We start from the raw sequence: 20,507 nt of genomic DNA on the forward strand, positions 1-20,507 counted from the left end.
TCTCTGTTTCTCCCTTTCTCCTTCCCTTCTCTAAGTCTCTTTCTCTGTCTCTCCCCTTCTCTGTTTCCCCTATCTCTCCCTCTTTCTCTCTCTGTCTGTCCCCCTTTTTCTCTCTCCCTCTCTTTGTCTCTCCCCCTTTCTTTCTCTCTCTCTCTCTCTCTGTCTCTTCCCTGCTAACTCTCCCCTTCTCACTATCTCTCCTCTGAGGAAAAAAAAAAATCGCAAGTCCATATGACTTTCGTGGTTTAATTTAAACTGCAAAAACGACAGAAAGAAATTCCTTGAAGATGGAAGTGAGCTGCAGAATGGAAGGGAAGAAGGTTGTCTTGCAATGTTCCCTCGGGGAGTTTGTGAGAAAAAAATCCTACTGTCCACTAGGTGGCAGGAGTTCTCTCTGGGTCAAACCCTTTACCAGGCACGATCTCCTCCAAAATGAGAAAAACTGAATATTGACTGTAAAATGAAAAAAAAAGGTTGCTTTTCAATCACCTAAGTGTTAACTCTGCCTAACCTGACCAACACTCAGTGTTTTTATAGTATTTTTTGAATACAAGCTAAGAAAATTAAAGCAGTAAATTTTGAGATGAGCAAGGAAGGTGCAGTCAGCTTTGCATAGTCAGGAAGGAGAGATCCCATCCAGAGTGAGACACAGCCCGAGTGAGGTTAGGGATCTGGGAATTTGGAGGGAATATGGGAATTCAATGTAGGGGGAAAGAGCTGCTTTTTGCTTGCTTCTTTTGTTTGGCTCACAGTTTGTAAGGTTTTTTTTAACGGGATAAATTGAAGTCGGAGATCCAGGGCCCAGTACAGAAGAGTTTCATCACAGAAAAACCATAAGTTGATGATAGCTACTGGTCTGACAATCTACTATAGATTACTTTCAGATAGAAGGTAAATAGGAGACAGTGAGGACTGCAGATGCTGGAGATCAGAGTCGAGACTGTGGTGCTGGAAAAGCACAGCAGGTCAGGCAGCATCTGAGGAGCAAGAGAATTGACGTTTCAGGCATAAGCCCTTCATCAGGAATGCAGGAACTGAGGGCATTGTTGCTAGGTTTGCAGATGTCACAAAAAGAGGTGGTGGGGTAGGCAGTGTAAAAGAGGCAAGGAGGCTGCAGAAGGACTTGGACAGGCTAGGAGAGAGGGCAAAGAAGTGGCACTTGGAATACAATGTGGGAAATTGTGAGGTTATGCACTGTGGTAGGAAGAATAGAGATGGAGACTATTTTTTATATGGGGAATGGCTTCGGAAATTTAAGGCACAAAGGGACTTGGGAGTCCTAGTTCAGGATTCTGTTAAGGTTAACATGCAGATTCAGTTGGCAGTTAGCAAGGCAAAAGCAGTGTAAGCATTCATTTCAAGAGGGCTAGGATACATGTGCAATACTGCTGAGGCTGTATAAGGCTCTGGAGGGATGTACTGCTGAGGCTGTATAAGACTCTGGAGGGATGTACTGCTGAGGCTGTATAAGGCTCTGGAGGGATGTACTGCTGAGGCTGTATAAGACTCTGCTTAGACCGCATTTGGAATACCATATCTAAGGAAGAATATGCTGGCATTGCAGGTGTCCAGAGGAGGTTTACAAGAATGATCCTGGCGACGAAGGGCTTGTCATATACAGAGCTGCTGAGGTCTGTAATCAATAGAGTTGAGAAGGATGAGGAGCCATCTGTTTAAACTTACAGGATACTGAGAGGTCTGGGTATAGTGGACATGGAGGAGATGTTCCATTAATAGGAGAGACTAGGACCTGAGGGCAGAGCCTCAGAGGGAAGGGACAACCCTTTAGACCTGAGAAGAGGAGGAATTGCTTCAGCCAGAGGGTGGTGAATCTGTAGAACTCATTGCCACACAAGGCTGTGGAGACCAAGTCATTGAGTGTATTTAAGACCAAGAGGGATATGTTCATGATTGATGAAGGGGATCAAGGGCGCAAGGGAGAAGACAGGAGAATGCGGTTGAGAAACGTACCAACCATGATTGAACAGGGGAGCAGACCCATGGACTGAATGGCCTAATTCTGCTCCTATCTCTTTCGGCTCCACGGTCTTTTCTAGATTCCGTGCTTTGGGAATTAGAATGCTTCCTGAAGTGTGAATAGCTACAATAACAAATGAATTAAGAAAGCAGCTGAACTTGTAACATGGCTCGGTTACACTTGGTCCAAGGGATATACACTCAGCCCCAGAACTCTGTATGTTCAAGCCTTACACTTTTGTTGAATAATCCAAAAGCTTTGGGAGCCTTTGTTATTCATTGTTTTATACTCAGCCACGCCTTGGCCCATCAGGGTTGACTTATTATCAACCAGTCAGTCAGCACCGTTTTCTCCTGCTATATAAATTGCTGTGAATCTTGGAATTCTTTGATTTGTCCTGATGAATGCAAGGTGGGGAAGTTCAACAGTCCATCTCTCTTTTTGACAATATTCAAATTCTGTAGTCCCAACAGATTATTTATCCATTATCACATTGTTGTTTGTGAGACCATGCTGTCCACAAATGAGCTCCTGCAGTGCTTACATTTACTACACAGGTGAGATGGAAACCAGGGGCTGCAGATTCACTCAGCTCCAGTTCAGGGTATCCCACAAAGCTAGGATCTTTCTCTCCGTGTCAGAAAGCGCCCCCTTACACCTACAACAGAGGTTGCCAATTCCTATTTTCAAGCCTCTGCGATTCTGCCTTTGAGATAAGAGGAGCAAGTCTCCATCAATGGAAGGACAGGGAGGTAGGTGACCTCAGTCAAGCTGATAGTAGCAGCAGCAGCAGCATAATTAGCTTCAACAGTGTGGATGCAGGCCACTCGGCCCATTGAGTCCACACTGCCTTCTGGAGAGCATCCCATACAGACCCACATTACCCATGGCTAATCCACCCAATCTACACATCCCTGGATACTATAGGCAATTTAACACAGCCAATCTACCTAACCTGCACATTCTTGGACTGTGGGAGGAAACCAGAGCACCCGGAGGAAACCCACGCAGACACGGGGAGAATGTGCAGACTCCACACAGACAGTCACCGGCGGCTGGAATCAAACCCGGGTCCCTGATGCTGTGAGGCCGCTGTGCTAACCACTCAGCCACCGTGCAGCTCCCACGTCTCCTGCTGATCCTGCACGCTTGTGTTTACAAAGGGAGGTTCTTTAGGAACATGAGCAGGAGCTCTCCATTGCCGCGGCCACCTGTTTTACCCGTTCACCTTAAACCAGGAAATGTAAGTGGCATACAGCAGGGCAGGCTGCGTCCAGGGGTACCAACTGGTTTTGGAACCTGCCTGTTATCTAGAGAACTGCTCAGAATAACTTGATTCGAAGGTGACAGGACTGGTGCCAACAGCCGTTCACTTGTAAGGTACTGCAGCATTGAATACAAGCCAATCAGTGGATGGTAGCAGTGCATATTAGCTGATAGGATTAGCAAGCAGAATTCAATATTGCTCAGTGCAATATCCACCAGTTGACCTTCAACACACATTGAAACTACTGATGATATTGGCTTTAAAGAAGAGAAGTGAAGTAAGAAAGACTCCAAACGCAGTCCAGGACCCGATCAACTGAAGCCAGACACACTGATGGCAGGCAAGTTAAAATTGAGAATGTTAATGAGACCAGAATGAGAGGAGTGTAGATATCGCAGAGTGTTGCAGGATAGGAGGAGATTACAGAGGTCAGGATGGCTGTGGCTACAGAGGGATTTGAAACCTCATTGACCATTATAAATCTGAGACATTACTTGACCAAGAGTGGATGCAGGTCACTGAGGACAGGGGAGGGTAGGAGAACAGGAGGGTGAGCTCAGATGCAGTTGAGTTTTGGTTGACCTCACTTTTATAGAGGGGAGATTAGCAGGAGAGGATAGCAAAAGTCAAGTCTTGAGGTGAAAGTTAGAGCGAGGGCTTCAGGAGCAGTGGAACTGAGACTAGAGTGAGGTCGGGAGTGGGATGGAGTGAAAAGGTGGCTACATGTTTGGCAGAAGTTAGTGCTCTCAGGAAAAATAGTCTGCATTTTCATTTAACAGGCAACACTTGAAATGTCCAAAGATGTCCCCCTCTTCAGAGAATATATCTGGACATTCTGCCCAAGTCAACAACCCTCTGTGTTCCTCCAATATGGCTTCTGCTTGACCATTCCCAATTTTGATTGCTCTGCTACTGTCAGTCATCACTTCAACTGCTAAGACCCTAAACACTTCAATTCCCTCCCTCTACCTCTTGTTTAACCATTAAACCATCTCCTCAAAACCTACCTCTTCGACCAACCTTCCGGTCATCTGTAATAATATCTCCTTTTGCAGCTGTGTGCAATATTTGAGAACAAAGAACAAAGAAAATTACAGCACAGTAACAGGCCCTTCGGCCCTCTAAGCCTGTGCCAATCCAGATCCTCTATCTAAACCTGTCTTTCCGAGGATCTGTATCCCTCTGCTCCCTGTCCGTTCATGTATCTGTTCAGATACATCTTAAATGATGTTACTGTGCCCACCTCTACCATCGCTGCTGGCAACACGTTCCAGGCACCCACCACCCTCTGTGTAAAGAACTTTCCTTAAACTTTTCCCCTTTCACTTTAAACTCATGACCCCTCATAGTTGAGTCCCCCACTCTGGGAGAAAGCTCCTTGCTATCCACCCTATCTATACCTCTCATGATTTTGTAGACCTCAATCAGGTCCCACCTCAACCTCCATCTTTCTAATGAAAATAATCCTAACCTATCAACCTCTCTTCATAGCTAGCACCCTCTATACCAGGCAACATCCTAGTGAACCTCCTCTGCACCCTCTCCAAAGCATTTACATCCTTTTGATAATGTGGTGACCAGAACTGTACGTGGTATTCCAAATATGGCTGAACCAATGTTCTATACAACTGTAACATGACCTGCCAACTCTTCTACTCAATACCCTGTCTAATGAGGGAAAGCATGACGTATGCCTGCTTGACCACTCTATCGACCTGCGTTGCCATCTTCAGAGTACAATGGACCTGAATACACAAATCTCTCTATGCATCAATTTTCCACAGGACTTTTTCATTTATTGTATAATTGGCTCTTGAACTGGATCTTCCAAAATGCATCACCTCACATTTGCCCCGATTGAACTCCATTTGCCATTTCTCTGCCCATCACTCCAATCTGTGTATATTCTGCTGTATTCTCTGACAGTTCTCTTTACTATCTGTTACTTCACCAATCCTAGTGTCATCTGCAAACTTGCTAATCAGACAATCTACACCATCCTCCAGATCATTTATGTATATCACAAATAACAGTGGTCCCAACACTGATGTCTGTGGGGCACCACTAGTCATGGTTCACCATTTTAAGAAATTCCTTTTCACTGCTACTCTCTGTATCCTGTTGACCAGCCAGTTCTCTATCCATCTAGCTAATACACCCTGGACCTCATACGACTTTACTTCCTCCATTAGGCTACCATGGGGAATCTTATCAAATGCCTTACTGAAGTCCATGTAAATGGCATCTGCAGCCCTTCCCTCATCAATCAACTTTGTCACTTCCTCAAAGAATTCTATTAAGTTGGTAAGGCATGATCTTCCCTGCACAATACCATGTTGCCTATCACTAATAACCCCATTTTCTTCCAATTGGGAGTAGATCCTATCCCTCAGTATCTTCTCCAGCAGCTTCCCTACCACTGATGTCAGGTTCACTGGTCTACATTTACCTGCATTATTCCTGCTACCCTTCTTAAAGAAGGGGACAACATTAGCAATTTTCCAGTCCTCTTGGACCTCACCCGTGTTCAAGGATGCTGCAAAGCTTTCTGTTAAGGCCCCAGCTATTTCCTCTCCCACTTCTATCAGTAACCTGGGATAGATCCCATCCTGATCTGGGAACTTGTTCACCTCAATGCCTTTTAGAATACCCAACACTTCCTCCCTCCTTATGCCAACTTGACCGAGAGTAATAAAACATCTATCCCTAACCTCAACATCCGCTATGTCCCTCTCCTTGGCGATTACCAATGTAAAGTACTCATTACGAATCTCACCCATTTTCTCTGATTCCATGGATAACTTTCCTCCTTCGTCCTTGAGTGGGCCAACCCTTTTTCTAGTTACCCTCTTGCTTCTTACATATGAATAAAAGCCTTTGGGAATTTACTTAATCCTGTTTGCTCAAGATATTTCATGATCCCTTTAGCCCTCTTAATTCCTCATTTCAAATTGGTCCCACATTCCCTATATTCTTCCAAAGCTTTGTCTGTCTTCAGTCGCCTCGACCTTATATATGCTTCCTTTTTCCTCTTAGCCAGTCTCACTATTTGGTTTGGTAAAGGTTCTGAATATTGTCTCAGGACATTTTACAATTTTGAAGGTGCTATATAAATGTAAACCATTCTTAAAAATATAGAAACATGGAAAATAGGAGCATAGGAGTAGGCCATTCAGCCCCTTGAGCCTGTTCTAACATTCAATGAGATTATGGCTGATTTGTGGCCTTATTCCATGTACCTGCCTTGGGCCCATATCCTTTAATAGCTTTGATGCACAAAACATTATCTGTCTCAGATTTAAAACTAACAACTAATCCAGCATCCACCGCTGTTTGTGGAAGAGAGTTCCACACACCTTCCTTTGTTTGTTGAAATGCGTTGTAACATTTCTCCTGAATGGTCTGGCCCTAACTCTTAGACTATACCCCCGAGGTCTAAAAACCCAACTGGTAGAAATATCTACGCTGTCTTGTTTTGTTAATATTTTGAAGACTTTGATCGGATCACCCCTTAACCTTCTAACTTGTACAGAAAACAGGCCTAATTTGCATAATCTGTACAAAGATGTGCAGGTTAGGTGAATTGGCCATGGTAAATTGCCCATAGTGTTAGGTGCATTAGTCAGACAGAAATGGGTCTGGGTGGGTTACTCTTCGGAGGGTGGGTGTGGACTGGTTGGGCCGAAGGGCCTGTTTCCACACTGTAGGGAATCAAATCAAATCGATTAACTCTGAAGTCTGGTAACGTTCTGGTAAACTGAGATTGATGAGGAGAACCTTTTCTTTCTCTCAGAGGGTTACAGTCTGTGGAATTCTCTTCTGGAAACCCTGGAGGCTGACTTATTGAATTTATTCAGGTAGAGTTAGGTAGATTTCTGATAGACAAGAGGTCAAGGGCTATGGGCTGCAGACCAGGAAAGTGCAATTGAGACCACAACCTGATGAGCCGTGTCTTATCTAATGGTGCAGCAGGCTCTGGTCCTTCGGGCAAGGTTATAGACACCTCGGCTTACTGGTAGCAGCACGTCAGACAGAAGGGGACCACTAAACAAATAAATACTTGTAATTTTAAAATTATAATATTAATTATTATATTTTCAAATTATATTACTATTGAATATTTTAAAATCTTAAATCCACGCACACTACCCATCTACAAAATCTTGAGCTTCTACTTTCGTCCCTTAACATTTCCCATGACCGGTTCCTCCATCTGAATTTATTGCGTCAATCAGCAAAGTGGTAGTGCTGCACGTTTCCCACCAGATGGCTCTTTAAACCTAACTTTCTGAAAGATTTTGGGAAATAAGGTTCTGGCTGCATTTGTTGTCAATGTCACTGGAACGGACAGCAGGGAATATACACCTTTACTCAAGACTGGAGAGAGGCGGAAAGCAGAAAACTGTGGGCCTGTTAGACCAACGCATTTCGTAGGGTAAATATCAGAGTCCCTCATTAAGTAGGTTATGGCAGTGTAATTTTATTTATTCATTCACGGGATTTGGGCACAGCTGGCTAGTTCAGCTTTAATGCCCAACCCTCATTATCCTGTTCAGTTAAGAGTTAACCACATTGCTGTGGGTCTGTAGTCATGTGTGGGCCAGACCAGGTAAGGATGGTAGTTTCCTTCCCTAAAGGGCATTAGTAAACCAGATGGGTTCTTCCTGACAATCAGCAACAGCTTCACAGTCACTATTAGAGTCTTAAATCCAGGTATTTTATTGAAGTCAAATTCCCCATCTGCCATGGCAGGATTTGAACCTGGGTCCCTAGAACATTATCGGGGTCTCTGGATTAATTGTCCAGTGATAATATCACTAGGCCATGACCTTCCCCAAGGAGTTCACAATCTGATCATGGAGAACCAATGTGGCTTTCTGTTCGAAATTTGAGAAAGGAACACCTACCATGACGGGGGAGTGGGGAGTGTGGGGTGGGGCACCAGCAGATGCAGTCTACTTCGATTTCCAAAAGGTATTTGATAAGGCACTACATGAGGTAACTGCACAAGCTGCACATGGTTGAGTGGTTCATATGTTAACATGGGTAAAGGATTAGTTAGCTAACAGGAAGCACAGAGTAAGGATAAATAAGTTTTTTTTAATTGTCAACAAGTGGTGTGTCATGGGATCAGTGCTGGGTGCTCCACTGGTTATTGCCAATGTCAATGATACTGTTGTATGAGTGTCCTTGGTATCACGTCCTGGAAAGGATAGATTTGACTAGCCGGAGCAGTGTAGGTTTACTGGCATCGTATCTGGACTGTAGGAATTAGTTGACCAGGAGACCAACATGAAAAAATGATTTAGTCAAAACTTTTCAAGATTTTTAAAGTAAACAAGTCGGATAGAAAGAGAGAAACTATCCCGCTGGTTGGTGACATCGAGGACTAAGGGGCACAACCCAGAATTAGCCAGAAATTACAGGACTATCATTAAAAAAAAAATCAATATGCAATCTAATAATGGAAATAGAGTAAATGTGAGTATATGGTGTTAAGTTATCGCTGAGTCATGACTCTCTGAATAAGGTGAACAGGCTCCAAGACCTGTCCCTATGTTCCAATAAATTCAATGGTGCAACTTTATGAAGTGATTTCCAGGATTTCATCTTCTTTACTGAGCTTAACGGCTAACAGGTTGCATCTCAGTACATCTTTTTTTGGAAAACAATCTTTAATTCACATCCTTTTTCATTTTTTACCAATGGCTTACACCAACGTAAGCCCATAAATCAACCCAATAAATACACAAGGGTGATAAGGAGTACAAATAAAAATATACTGACAGAAATTTGAAATAACTAGGTACAATTTTGCAATATTGCATTGGTGATGTAGCCCATTACTACCTTTATTCCCCAGTGAGGACATTTCTGGTTGGCGGTTCCTTGTCCCTTTATAACAGATTCCCTCACTATCTTGCCTACCTCGATCTTGTATCATTTACTAATGCAAGGCATGTTCCTAGAATGCAAAGAAATAAATTAAAGACATTTTCATTTTACAAAGTAAATTTCTTGACCCTGGGACACGAGCTCCACGAAATGTGTTGGCAAAACTGTCTACCAGCAAAGTTTAGATTTTGAAGGGTTCATGAGTTTGCTCTGATATCACCCCGCCACATCACATTTACCAGGGATGAATGTTCTTTGTAATGTAAAGACGTTGTCTCAGTCAAGGCCAGATTTGGTGATGAGAGTGAGGTCCTCATGATCTGACATCTTGCTGTTATTACTCCACATTGTGTGAAATGTATACCAGGGAGAGCTGTGAAATGAACTCCACCAACATTAGGAGGTGATTTATGACAATCAACTATGCTGCATATGAAAAAGGACACTCTGCAGCAACATCTCATGTGGCCGAGGCTGATGGAGGTCGGGTGTTTTCTTGGTCTCGAAAAGAAAGCACAGAAAACACAGCTGTCTGTCGCCCATAGATCTTGCATCTAAATCTATTCCTGACCAATGGGAAGTCACTTTGACTTTATACACTTAAATGTAAAACATCTTTTGCAAGTTGTTCCACAACTGACTTCACTGGAAATATGTGCTAAGAGATGCATAACTGCCTGCTGACACACCATCCTGGTCTTACACAATTACACATAATAGCCCCCGTGGGATGACAGCCTCTATGTCAGCATTTGCTGACACATACTCTGCCCTTTAACTTAACATTAGTTGGAACAAATTAGGAATCTGACCCCGAGGGTTCACAAAATGGTTGATGTGAGAAGTGAAAAATGACACACTGCCTTGGTGTGACACATTGCTGGGTTAGAATTCCCTCAGTTTATCACAGCACAAGACCTTGCAAAACCTGACCAAGGAGTATTTGAAGCTAACGGCAATCGCCAAGCAAAATAAAAGGCTCCTTTTCTTCCAGATATTCCTCGTTTCACTGATCACAAAATGATTTACCATGAGATGTACGAAATGGAGGGACAAAAAGTAACTCAAAAGTAAATTAATGAAATGGATATCTCGCCATCCAGCAGGACCCGGAACCCAACTCATGTTTTAATCAAACATGGAAATCTTCAAATCTCATTCACTCCTCTCAAAACAAAACTCAAACTGATGTTAATTGTGTGGGAAGACAGGCTTATATTGGGAGTAATTTCTGTAATCAGCCAATAGTGAACTGCTCCAAAGGCAATAATAATGAGATCTGCTATATATGTGAACTATACTGACTTACATGCTGATGATTGACTCCTCACAAACATTCAGGTATTTTAAAATGGTTTACTAACAGAGAGTCCATTTAACATTCTGTGTTTTACTACCAGAACAAAAATAGGGTGTGATTGACAATATGCACTTATGGAAATATGCATTAATATTATTTTGACAGCTGTAACCAGTGTCTGACAAATAAAACTCCTCAATGCATTTCAATCAAAACATCTCAGCTATCCTCCTTTGTTAAAGCGGAGGGTGTCAGTGAGCTTGGATGGCTGGATTTATGATGCAGAGTAATGCCAACAAACACAGGTCCAATTCCCACACCAGCTGAGGTTACCATGAATGTCCCACCTTCTCAATCTTGGCCCTCACCAGAGGTGTGGTGACCCTCAAGTTAAACTCACCACCAGGTATATCTCTCTCTCCAATCAGAGAACATCCCTATGGTCCGGTGAGACTATGGTGACGTTACCTTTAATTGTAGTGTTTATTGATATTTCCCCAGTGGGGATGGATGGTGTGAGGGAGTTGCTTGTGACAGTGCGTATCAGAGCTGCCACTTAAAGGCGATATACAGTTTGGGTACAATGAACAGCGTTAAAGATGAGTGCACATCCCTCTTATTATTTCCTTCCGTGCACCATCTATAGTTTCCAAGTGGTCTCACCAATGACTATTGTTGAGTAGTCTGAGCTAGAGAGCTTTATGTATGACAACAGATCTCCACCAGGATTTAATTAGTGAAGGCAAGTGACAGATTTGGAGTTTAGTTCAAAGGACTGATCCTATCCAATAGAGTAAGGGCACTATGAGTGGTGATGATGTGTGTGAAATTATTGAAGTTGTGACAATTTCTACTTTGTCCTATTAAAGGTTGCCCTTAATATACTATTGGGCAACTGCACTGCCCAATACAAAGCGATGCTACACACAAGCTAGGTAAGTCTGGAATTCATAATCTACAACCTGTTGATAAGCTGATCTCAACTTTGGACACCGATTGAAGGAAAGGTGAACTTCATGGCCTCAAGATATTCCAATGTGTTTTACAGTGTGGCACTGGAAAAGCACAGCAGGTCAGGCAGCATCTGAGGAGCAGGAGAGTCAATGTTTCGGGCATAAGCCCTTCTTCAGGGATGAAGAGCTTACGGCCAATATGTCGACTCTCCTGTTCCTCGGATGCTGCCTGACCGGCTGTGCTTTTCCAGTGCTATACTTTTTGACTCTGATCTCCAGCATCTGCAGTTCTCACTTTCTCCCAATGTGTTTTTTGGTCAGGTTAGTACTTTTCAAGCACACATGTAATATAGGAAATGGGGCAGCTGATTAGTGCACAGGGCACTCCTACAATTAGCAACCTGATAATGACCAGATTATGTATTTTAGTGACTGTGGGTTAAGGACACTGAAAAGAACTCCCCTTGCACTTTATGGTGCAATACTGCTATTCAGTACTTCACTGAAGCCTCAGCCTAGACTCTGCGGTTCAAACCTCTGGAAACCATAGGCCTCAGAATCAGTTAATAGGTTGCAAACCACAGCTCAACACCTCAAGAGTAAATTCAGAGTGTGACACTTGGAGGTTGAGGGGAGACCTTAAAGAGGTTTATAAAATCACAAAGGGCATAGATAAGGCGAATAGCAAAATTCCCAAGGGTAGGGGAAAGATCGTAAAGGGAGATCCGAGGGGCAACTTTTTCACACAGAGGGTGGTGCATATGTGGAATGAACTGCCAGAGGAAATGGTAGATGCTGATACAGTTATAATGTTTAAAAGATATTTGGACAGGCATATGAATGAGAGATACGGGCCATGCAAATGGGACTACATTAATTTGGGAAACTTGGTTGACATGGATGAATTGGATCGAAGAGTCTGTGTCCATGCTGTATGACTCTATAACTGTCTGATCCTGTCCTGAGGCAATGTCCACAAACACACATATTTGCCAGTATAAAATGTTCCCCTTTATATTTATATTCTTATGAAAATCCTGATTATAGCAAGACTTTGGCAAGTTGTGTTTTTGAGTAACATAAAATCATCAAATGTTACCTCACTGAAACAGACCAATTGTCCTCTGAAGTCAGTGCTGGTATTTTTGAATGCTTGAGTCACCGCATGTACACCATACTCCTGCTCACCTTTCAAACCGTTTACCATTCCTCTTCCTCAAAGGGACTGCTCAATTGTAAAACAACCGTTGTGAAACTAACACACAAATTGAACTCAGCACTGACCCTGGTTATAAAGGACCAGCTCGAGATATACCTTTATGTAGAAACTGCTGCTTCTGTTTGGCACATTGGTGAAGCTCCTCTACGCATGGCGGTCTGGTCGATGGGCGAAACAGATCCTCCTGCTGATACCACGGAGCTCGGTAGTGGACTGTTAGTTTACTCTCCTTGTCCAGGTTTGACACGGCTGAAACAGAGAAACACCAAGTCAGCAATCATTGCTCGAATGTTATCCGAGGGACTTTAAGCAAAGTGGGTCTGAGCATGTTTTGAAGACTAGGACGGGGTACAGCTAGTTACAATCTATCACTGGTGCTTAGGATGGTGATAAATAAATAATTAGTCAACGGCCAACTACATGATGTAAGAGACCATAAGGTATCTGGTTTGCTTCCCTTGCTATTCTACACTGTTTGGCACAGCCACTTGAAGCAGCACATTTGATATTAAGGTTTGTGAAGGAGAAAACATGATGTATCCCCAAGGATTCAATCACTATCTGTAATCAACAATCTGTGGAGACAAGAGGTGAAGCAGGACTAAGCCTGGCAGTGGTATGTCCCACAACTAAACTGCTGACATTTGTGTCAACTAGGGTGAGAATCCCAGTTAGAGCCACAGGAAAGGGGAGAAAACTGACTGGAAAAGGACACACATTACTTCAAAAAAATTCAGATCACAAAATAATGTTCCCTTCACTTTCTTTACATTAAATTAGTCCCTTTGGAACAAATACCAACGTGGTAAAAGAAACCAAAGAAATGGCAGGTGCTGGAAATCTGAAACATAAACAGCAATTGCTGGAGAAACTCAACAGGGCTGGCAGTAGCTTGGAGGAGAAAGCAGAGTTAACGTTTTGGGTCCAGTGACCTTTCTTCAGAACTGATCGTAGCTCGGAAAAGCTGGTATATGGGGTTGGGGAGGGGGAATCATGATGGTGTGAACGATAGGTTCAGATAGAGCCCAAAGGGACAGAAAGATAGTTAGGTAGGCAAAGAGATTGATAATGGTAAGCCAGGGAGAAAGACAGCATGTTAATGGGGACCATAACTGGGTGGAGATGGGTTGGCTTTGCTGAAAGCAGCCCAGGTGATGACAGGGATATTGGGGGGGTTGGGCGGAATGAAGGACATGGAAGAAGGTGTTTAGGCCCTAAAACTACTGAACTCAATATTGTGTCCTGAAGTGTGCAGGGTTCCCAAGCAGAAAATGAGGTGCTGTTCTTCCAACTTGCACTGAGCTTCTCTGGAACACTGCAGCAAGCCGGAGGCGGGGACGTTGGCCAGGGAACGGGGTGGGGTGTTGAGATGGCGGGTAAATGGAAGCTCAGGGTCACTTTTGAGGACCGAACCCAGGTGTTCTGTGAAACTATCACCCAGTCTGTGATCTGTCTCCCCAATGGAAAGGAGACCACATTGTGAGCAGTGAGTGCAGTAGACCTGATTGAGTGAAGTGCAGGTAAAGTGCTGTTTCACCTGGAAGGTGTGTTTGGGCCCTGGGATCCTGAGAAGGGAGGGGGTAAATGGGCAAATGTTACACCTTCTGTGGTTGCAGTGAGGGAGATGGATCAGCCACAGCTGAGGACCTTGTCAAACATGGGAGTAGGGAACCCTCAGTTTAGGAAAAAGGTGGACATTTCTCAGGTCCCCTTGCAGAAGGTGGAATAGATGCGATGGAGATGGTGAAACTGGGAGAATGGGATGGAGTCCTGACAGGAAGCAGGGTGTGAGGATATCACATGATATCATTTCTAGAAGTGATAAGGGAGCAATTGTCATTTACAAAGATGATTAATGTTAAACTATTGGTCTTCAATACATGTTGAAAATAATTCCTTATCTATTGACCAGCACTTATCACATGCACACAGCAAAGGAACAACTGGATTACCTCCCTCAGTGTGAATATAAGTGCATCAGAGTTAACCATGCACAATACTATTATTTCAAGTGCCTGTCTAGATAATGAAACATTTACTTGCAGTTAACAGCATCATAAATTACAAAATACAACATCTGCAGGTCAATTTGTGTCTTAAATTAATTTGGTGGCAGTATGAGATTGAGTCACACAGCAGGAAGCCTGCAGGATTCTTCTCTGGGTTCTGCTGGCTTAATAGATTTGAAACAGCATCAGATGCCAACTACAGATCAATGGTGGTACTCGCGCCCACAGTCATCTGACACAGAGGGGCAAAAGTTCCATTCCAGACCCTGAAGATGAGGCAGACACACTGAGGCTTGGGGGGGGGGGGGGGGGATGTGTGTGTGTGTGTATGTACACTGCACTGTTAGGATGCTGCCTTTCCATTGAGGTCTTAAATCAAGACACCGTCTGCCCTTTGAGGTATGTAAAACAGCGTCAACATTTCTCCTGGTCTTTGTTACAGAAGGGGTCTTTGATCTGGAACTCTCCTTCCTGGTCTGTTTGCTGCCCCCTAGTGGAATGTTTATGGGCTTTGTCAATTGCTGCAATTGGCCTTGGCTGGTGATGACTCCCACAGCCAGCCAACAATTTGCAATGCAGGTGTTCAAATGAAGAATGGCCACAGGGGTGCTGTATTGCAGCTGGCTGGCATAAATGAAACTGGCTACACTATGTTTTCAGGAGAGGGCAGGAAATTGAAGAAGAAAACCATTCTAATAGATCCATGCGGGAACCAGCTGCATGACTTTGGATTAGTCGCAGTGAAAAGCGAACGGATGACCTATGCTAATTCTTGTAGTTTATAATTTGAGATAAAGTCAAAAATTAAAGCACTTGGGGATTTGTCTTCCTATTCCTGTGTTCAAAATGAAACAGCTCATATCTTTTCATGTGGCCATGACAATGTACTGATGGAGCAGTGGGAGTACCACTAACTGCCACATCTGACAGAATGTATTACAGTTTTGCAAGCCAAATTTGAATACAGTTTGCATCCCACAGCAGAGGCCGGAATAATGATATCTGGTCCACACACAGCCTCCATCCAGCTGAGACCAGAACTATGAAGATCCCTGTCAGAAAATGTAAATAGAATCTTTAATTCCTTCAGAGACTATCACAGCATTACTTCAAGTGTTCCTTGACACATTAGCTTTCCTTAAAAAAAACAGATCTTTGTCAAGGAGAGAAGATGTTAAATTGTATTAAACCAGATGATCATATCAGCCCAGATATACAGTAATGTGGAGACTGCAGGAGATGACAGTTGTTACATGCATTAGGGACATTCTAACAAAAGGGTAAGAGCCTCCCCAGTAGATTCTCAACTGTGGGAAGGGAAGACAGGTTTAGCCTCATCTGACATGCTCCCACATTTGAACAGCTGGCCAGTTCACTCTTGTGTAGTGAAAATGCACTGCTTGGGGAAACAGCTAAATTATCAGTTTAAGACTGTCACCTTGAAGGCCGTGACTTCTATCAACCATTGATCTCCCCAACCTTCTGGTTGCTGATCGCACTCAGAAATCTGTGTGGTCACCCAATTCTGAGATCTCCTTGGCGCAACTTGTGCCCTCTGATCTGGCTAAAAAGGCAGGTGGCAAATCTGTGCCCACCCTTCAGAAGTGTGGCTCCGTTATCAGACAATGACGCTGCTTTTCCATGTGTGATCTTACAGCATTAAGGAAGGCTACTCAGCTCACCCTGGCTCTTATGTGAAAGAGAGATTCAACAATCTGCAGTAAGTAAAGAAATTCCAGGCTCTCTCAACTTCCCTTTTGTTGATGGCAATCCTTGGAATCAGAATCCAAAGAGACGGCCAATTTGTAACTCGACTGTAAACCCACCTTACGATGCTGCTGCTGGTCGACAGATTAAATAAATTGAAAGCTTGAAATGACTCAGAGGCACCAGGCTCCAGGAAACTAAAGAGCGCTGCAAAAAGCCTTAGAAGGTGTGCAACTATGGCCTGGATTAATGGTCTGTGTGTTTTCCCTCCTATACCTGAATACTCCTCACTACTTCCCCAGGACTCACTGTACAAAGATGCCTGGCCTAGTATCAGTCTCCTGTCACAACACTGGGCTAACATTTCAGAGCTTTAACATCTCATCCATTTGTTTGCATTTGAAAATTATTTTCTCACAGATTGTCTTGACCCGCTGAGGATGATGCGCTTTTGGCACTCTTTGAAAACAAAAATGACTCACTAACCCAGCACCAATAAATCTAAATAAATTACCCAGAGAAAGGTTGGATTTTCATTTGCAAATATTGCAGAGAGAGAGAGAGAAAGAGAGACAGAGAGGAGGGAGTGGAACTACTATAATTGTAAAACCCTCTCAAGGATCGAAAAGCAGAGAACCGCAGATACAGGGAGTCTGAAATAAAATGATAAAATGTTGGGAAGGCTCAGCAATTCTGGCATGAAAGCTGTGGGATATTCCATGAAGGAGGTTTCATTAGGCAGGATTCTGGCCTAAGTAGGCCCTGCCACTTACCCACAGCCATAGCCTGTCTTGGCTACCAAAACAGACAATTAAAGACCACTTAAGGCGTTCATCCAGCTTCCTCTAGCATTGAACTAGATGCAATAGGCCCGTCACCATGCAGTGTTCATGTCCATACAGTCCATGCTGTTATCACTGTGGGGAAGCAGGAGTACTCCCTCAGTCAAAGGCAATCACTGTCTGATGGAGGGACAGCACTTTGGGAAGATGTAACCCAAAAAAAGGGGCACTTCCTGACTCCCTTTCTCATTGCATTCCTTGAAGCTATGCAGGGGTATGGGGGTGGGGGTTAACCCGCATCCTAGTCAGGCAGTGGCTCTACAGCCTGACAGTAAGGGTCAAAGCACATCATGCCCTGCTCAGTGAACCGCTCGACACTGCTGATGCTGCACTGTTTGGCCCAAGAGAAATTCAGCTGCAACAAACTCTTGCACTGTCCCTCCTATTCCTGTAAGTTGTTCTCCCTGACTATAAACTATAAACAAAACCCATGGCTATGGGACAGGTTATCACACACTCAGTAACCGGACATGGTTTGCAAATTCAGTTATTCTGGGTTCAAGGTAACAGACTATCTGTCCCTTCATGCAGGGCTCCTGTATGTTTACAGGGAAAGCAGCTATCATCATTGATCCACCCGTGGAACGTGCATGGATTCATATCAAGCTGACTCTCAGGATGGAGTAGAGGGGTTTATTACTTCCCTGCTCTCAGCATCTTGATGTCTGACAGTGAAACACAGACGGCTCGGAGCTGTCACAGAACGGAGTCTGAACAACTTTCAGCTTCACTGCTCTGTCACGTTCTGGGCCTCTCATGGAGGACAACACACAAATATGGCAGCTCACCCCCACGTCAGTCGGCACTCAACCAGCACAGGAGAGTTCAGAGGCTCAGACGCATTCCCAGGAAATGGAAGATGGTCGTGTATCCGAGGATTTTCGGGATGGTTGAGCTGGCCAGAGGCTGACGACCAGCAGGATTCCAGGAGCTCCGATTCCAGGAAGCTGGATGTGAAGGCCCGAACCATCGATTCTCAGCCCTGGGAGGCACCGGCTGGCACAAGGGCACTGCCATGATCGTCAGCGGTTACAGCGGCTTGGCAACAGGCACCGACACCAATAAGCCACAATGACACCGGCTCCCCAGTTCACATGGGGCACTGTGGCAGAACCAGCTTCTCAAGAGGCAACATGGATCTCCCATTGGCAGAAGGTGAAGATACCCCATTCCCAATGGATTCCATTTGCTGCAGGCTCTCAGTTTATCCAGATGGAAGGACACTAATGATAATGGCATGGCACACCCTAGGTCCACAGAATGCGATTAGGTAATAGTTGCAAACTGTATTTTTCTGAAGTAATTTTCAATTATTTCAAACCTGGTTACTCATAGACAGTGGTCAAGCCACTCTGATAAAAGTGCTAATTTTTTTGTAATTACCTGCTTTCATCAAACACTGATCACCCTGTTTAATGGCAGATTTTACAACTGGCAAAGTGCAAACATTTTTCTGCAGCAAGTAGAGAAAAAAATACTCGATAAAATAAAACTAGCACAATTTTGTGTGGCAATTTTCACCCAGAGCACTGAATGTACCTGAAGAGGCAACAGTTCCCCAGAATCATTCGCTTGGACTTGCTGCCCCTTTTTTAATGCTAGGGAAAAGGTCAAGCTAAGCGCTTTTGGAACAGAGAGGGTTGAAGGAAAAGCGAGCAATTACAGCAAGTGAACATAAGGGTAATGTGCTTCGACCTCAGGCCTCAGAATGTAGCAGTGGAATGCAGAAGATGGCGGCCATATTCCAAATATGGTAGCCGCGTTCTGAATACGATAGCAGCATGTAAAATATACCAGCGTTATTCAGAATATAGCAATTCAGAATAGGTTAACAACCATCAGCATACTGCGGTTAAATTCAGTTTAGTGCAGTGCTGTTCTGAATAACATAATGGTCTTGGAAATACTGTACAACAGCCGGATCCTGTATATTGCAGCTTTCAGATTGTTGTTTTTCTTTGTATATATAAATAACCTAAAATTGGGTCAAAGGAGTCCAATGTTGAAGCTTACATGTTATAAAAATCTTTACAGCATTGCAACTAGGTTGGCTGCAGTCATCAGAAGGACATACACAGTCAAGGGGATATACATGGCAGATGTAACTGTAATCAGATAAAGCACAAAGTGATGCATTTTATGAAGTAAAAGTTGGAGCGGTAGCATGATCTAAATCGTCGTATTTTCAGAAAGGGTACAAGAGCAGAAGGACATGGGCTGCAAATACAGAAAGCTTTAAATGTGCAGATAAGACAATAGGGCAGTTCAGAACACATGCCACTCTTGGCTTTGTGAATGAAGACAAAAACATAGGAGTTGTACAGAGGAAGGGATTCATGACCAGGAACTTTGCTGACTTGCCTGCAGCTGGGGGTGGCCTCAAGCAGTGCAGCATGGGAACTCAGGGCCTAAAGAGCTGCTCGCCAGTCTGACTGGCCAGCAGCTCTGTTCTCCCAAACAGCGCCAGAAGACAGAAGTGGCCACTGCTGGGCCTGTAACCAGACCCCAACAGGAAGAAAGATGGCAGGCAATGAGATCCCAGAGAGGGTGGGGAATGGAATCAGGAGTGGAGGGTAGGGAGTCATTGAGGTGTAGTGCACGAAAACAGACCCTTCAGCCCAACTTGTCCATGCTGACCAGGGTTGCACAGGTCAGGAGTTACCCCGACTTCCTGCACACTGTTAACACATGCAGTGAAAGCTATTGAGCTGGCAGTCTGCAGCAGAGACAGAGGAGATAGTTAACTGACCATTAAGGATTGAATGAACCCAAAGGTGAGTGTGCTACCTGATGCTTTCTTATGACTGATACCATTATCAATGATTTAATTATTAATCTGTAGTATTATTAACATTACCTCTAATGTGTAAGGTAGCACATGGCCAGGGAAGTGGAGGACTGAAATACAGTACAGTCTCCACGCTCTCCTCCTTAAATCACCTTAAAGACTGGGTACCATACGATCCACTCCATGGAGTTACAGTTCTTCTTTGCAAATTAATGGTTCTGCCTCTGCTGGTGCCTTCTGCGCAATCCTGGGCAGCACACTTATTGTGCAGGGGAGACTGAAGAAATTAGGATTGCTTTCCCTAGAACAGAGAAGGTTAGGTGGAGACCTAACAAAGATATTCAAATTTACAAGGTGGATGGGGGTGGGGGGTATTCGTAGAGCACATCAGAAGAAACTATTTGTTCGGCAACTGGTTTGGCGTCAAGAGTGTGGTGCTGGAAAAGCACAGCAGGTCAGGCAGCATCCGAGGAGCAGAGGAATCAATGTTTCGGGCAAAAGCCCTTCATCAGGAATGAGGCTGGGAGCCTCGGAGGTGGAGAGATAAAT

General features: G+C 44.0%; 1 protein-coding gene across 1 annotated transcript in view; it reads right to left on the reverse strand.

The window, feature by feature from the left end:
- The window catches only part of LOC122555487 (Nance-Horan syndrome protein-like), a 94,710-nt gene that overhangs the window by 71,543 nt on the left and 2,660 nt on the right, over positions 1 to 20,507 (reverse strand). Inside the window, exons 2-3 of the mRNA XM_043701513.1 lie at positions 18,554 to 18,623; positions 12,709 to 12,861 (exon numbers count right to left, since the gene is read on the reverse strand). Coding sequence (XP_043557448.1) covers positions 12,709 to 12,861; positions 18,554 to 18,623 — 223 coding nt within the window. The remainder of the gene's footprint in view (positions 1 to 12,708; positions 12,862 to 18,553; positions 18,624 to 20,507) is intronic.

This window comes from Chiloscyllium plagiosum, chromosome 12 (assembly GCF_004010195.1).
Source record: "Chiloscyllium plagiosum isolate BGI_BamShark_2017 chromosome 12, ASM401019v2, whole genome shotgun sequence".
NCBI lineage: Eukaryota > Metazoa > Chordata > Chondrichthyes > Orectolobiformes > Hemiscylliidae > Chiloscyllium > Chiloscyllium plagiosum.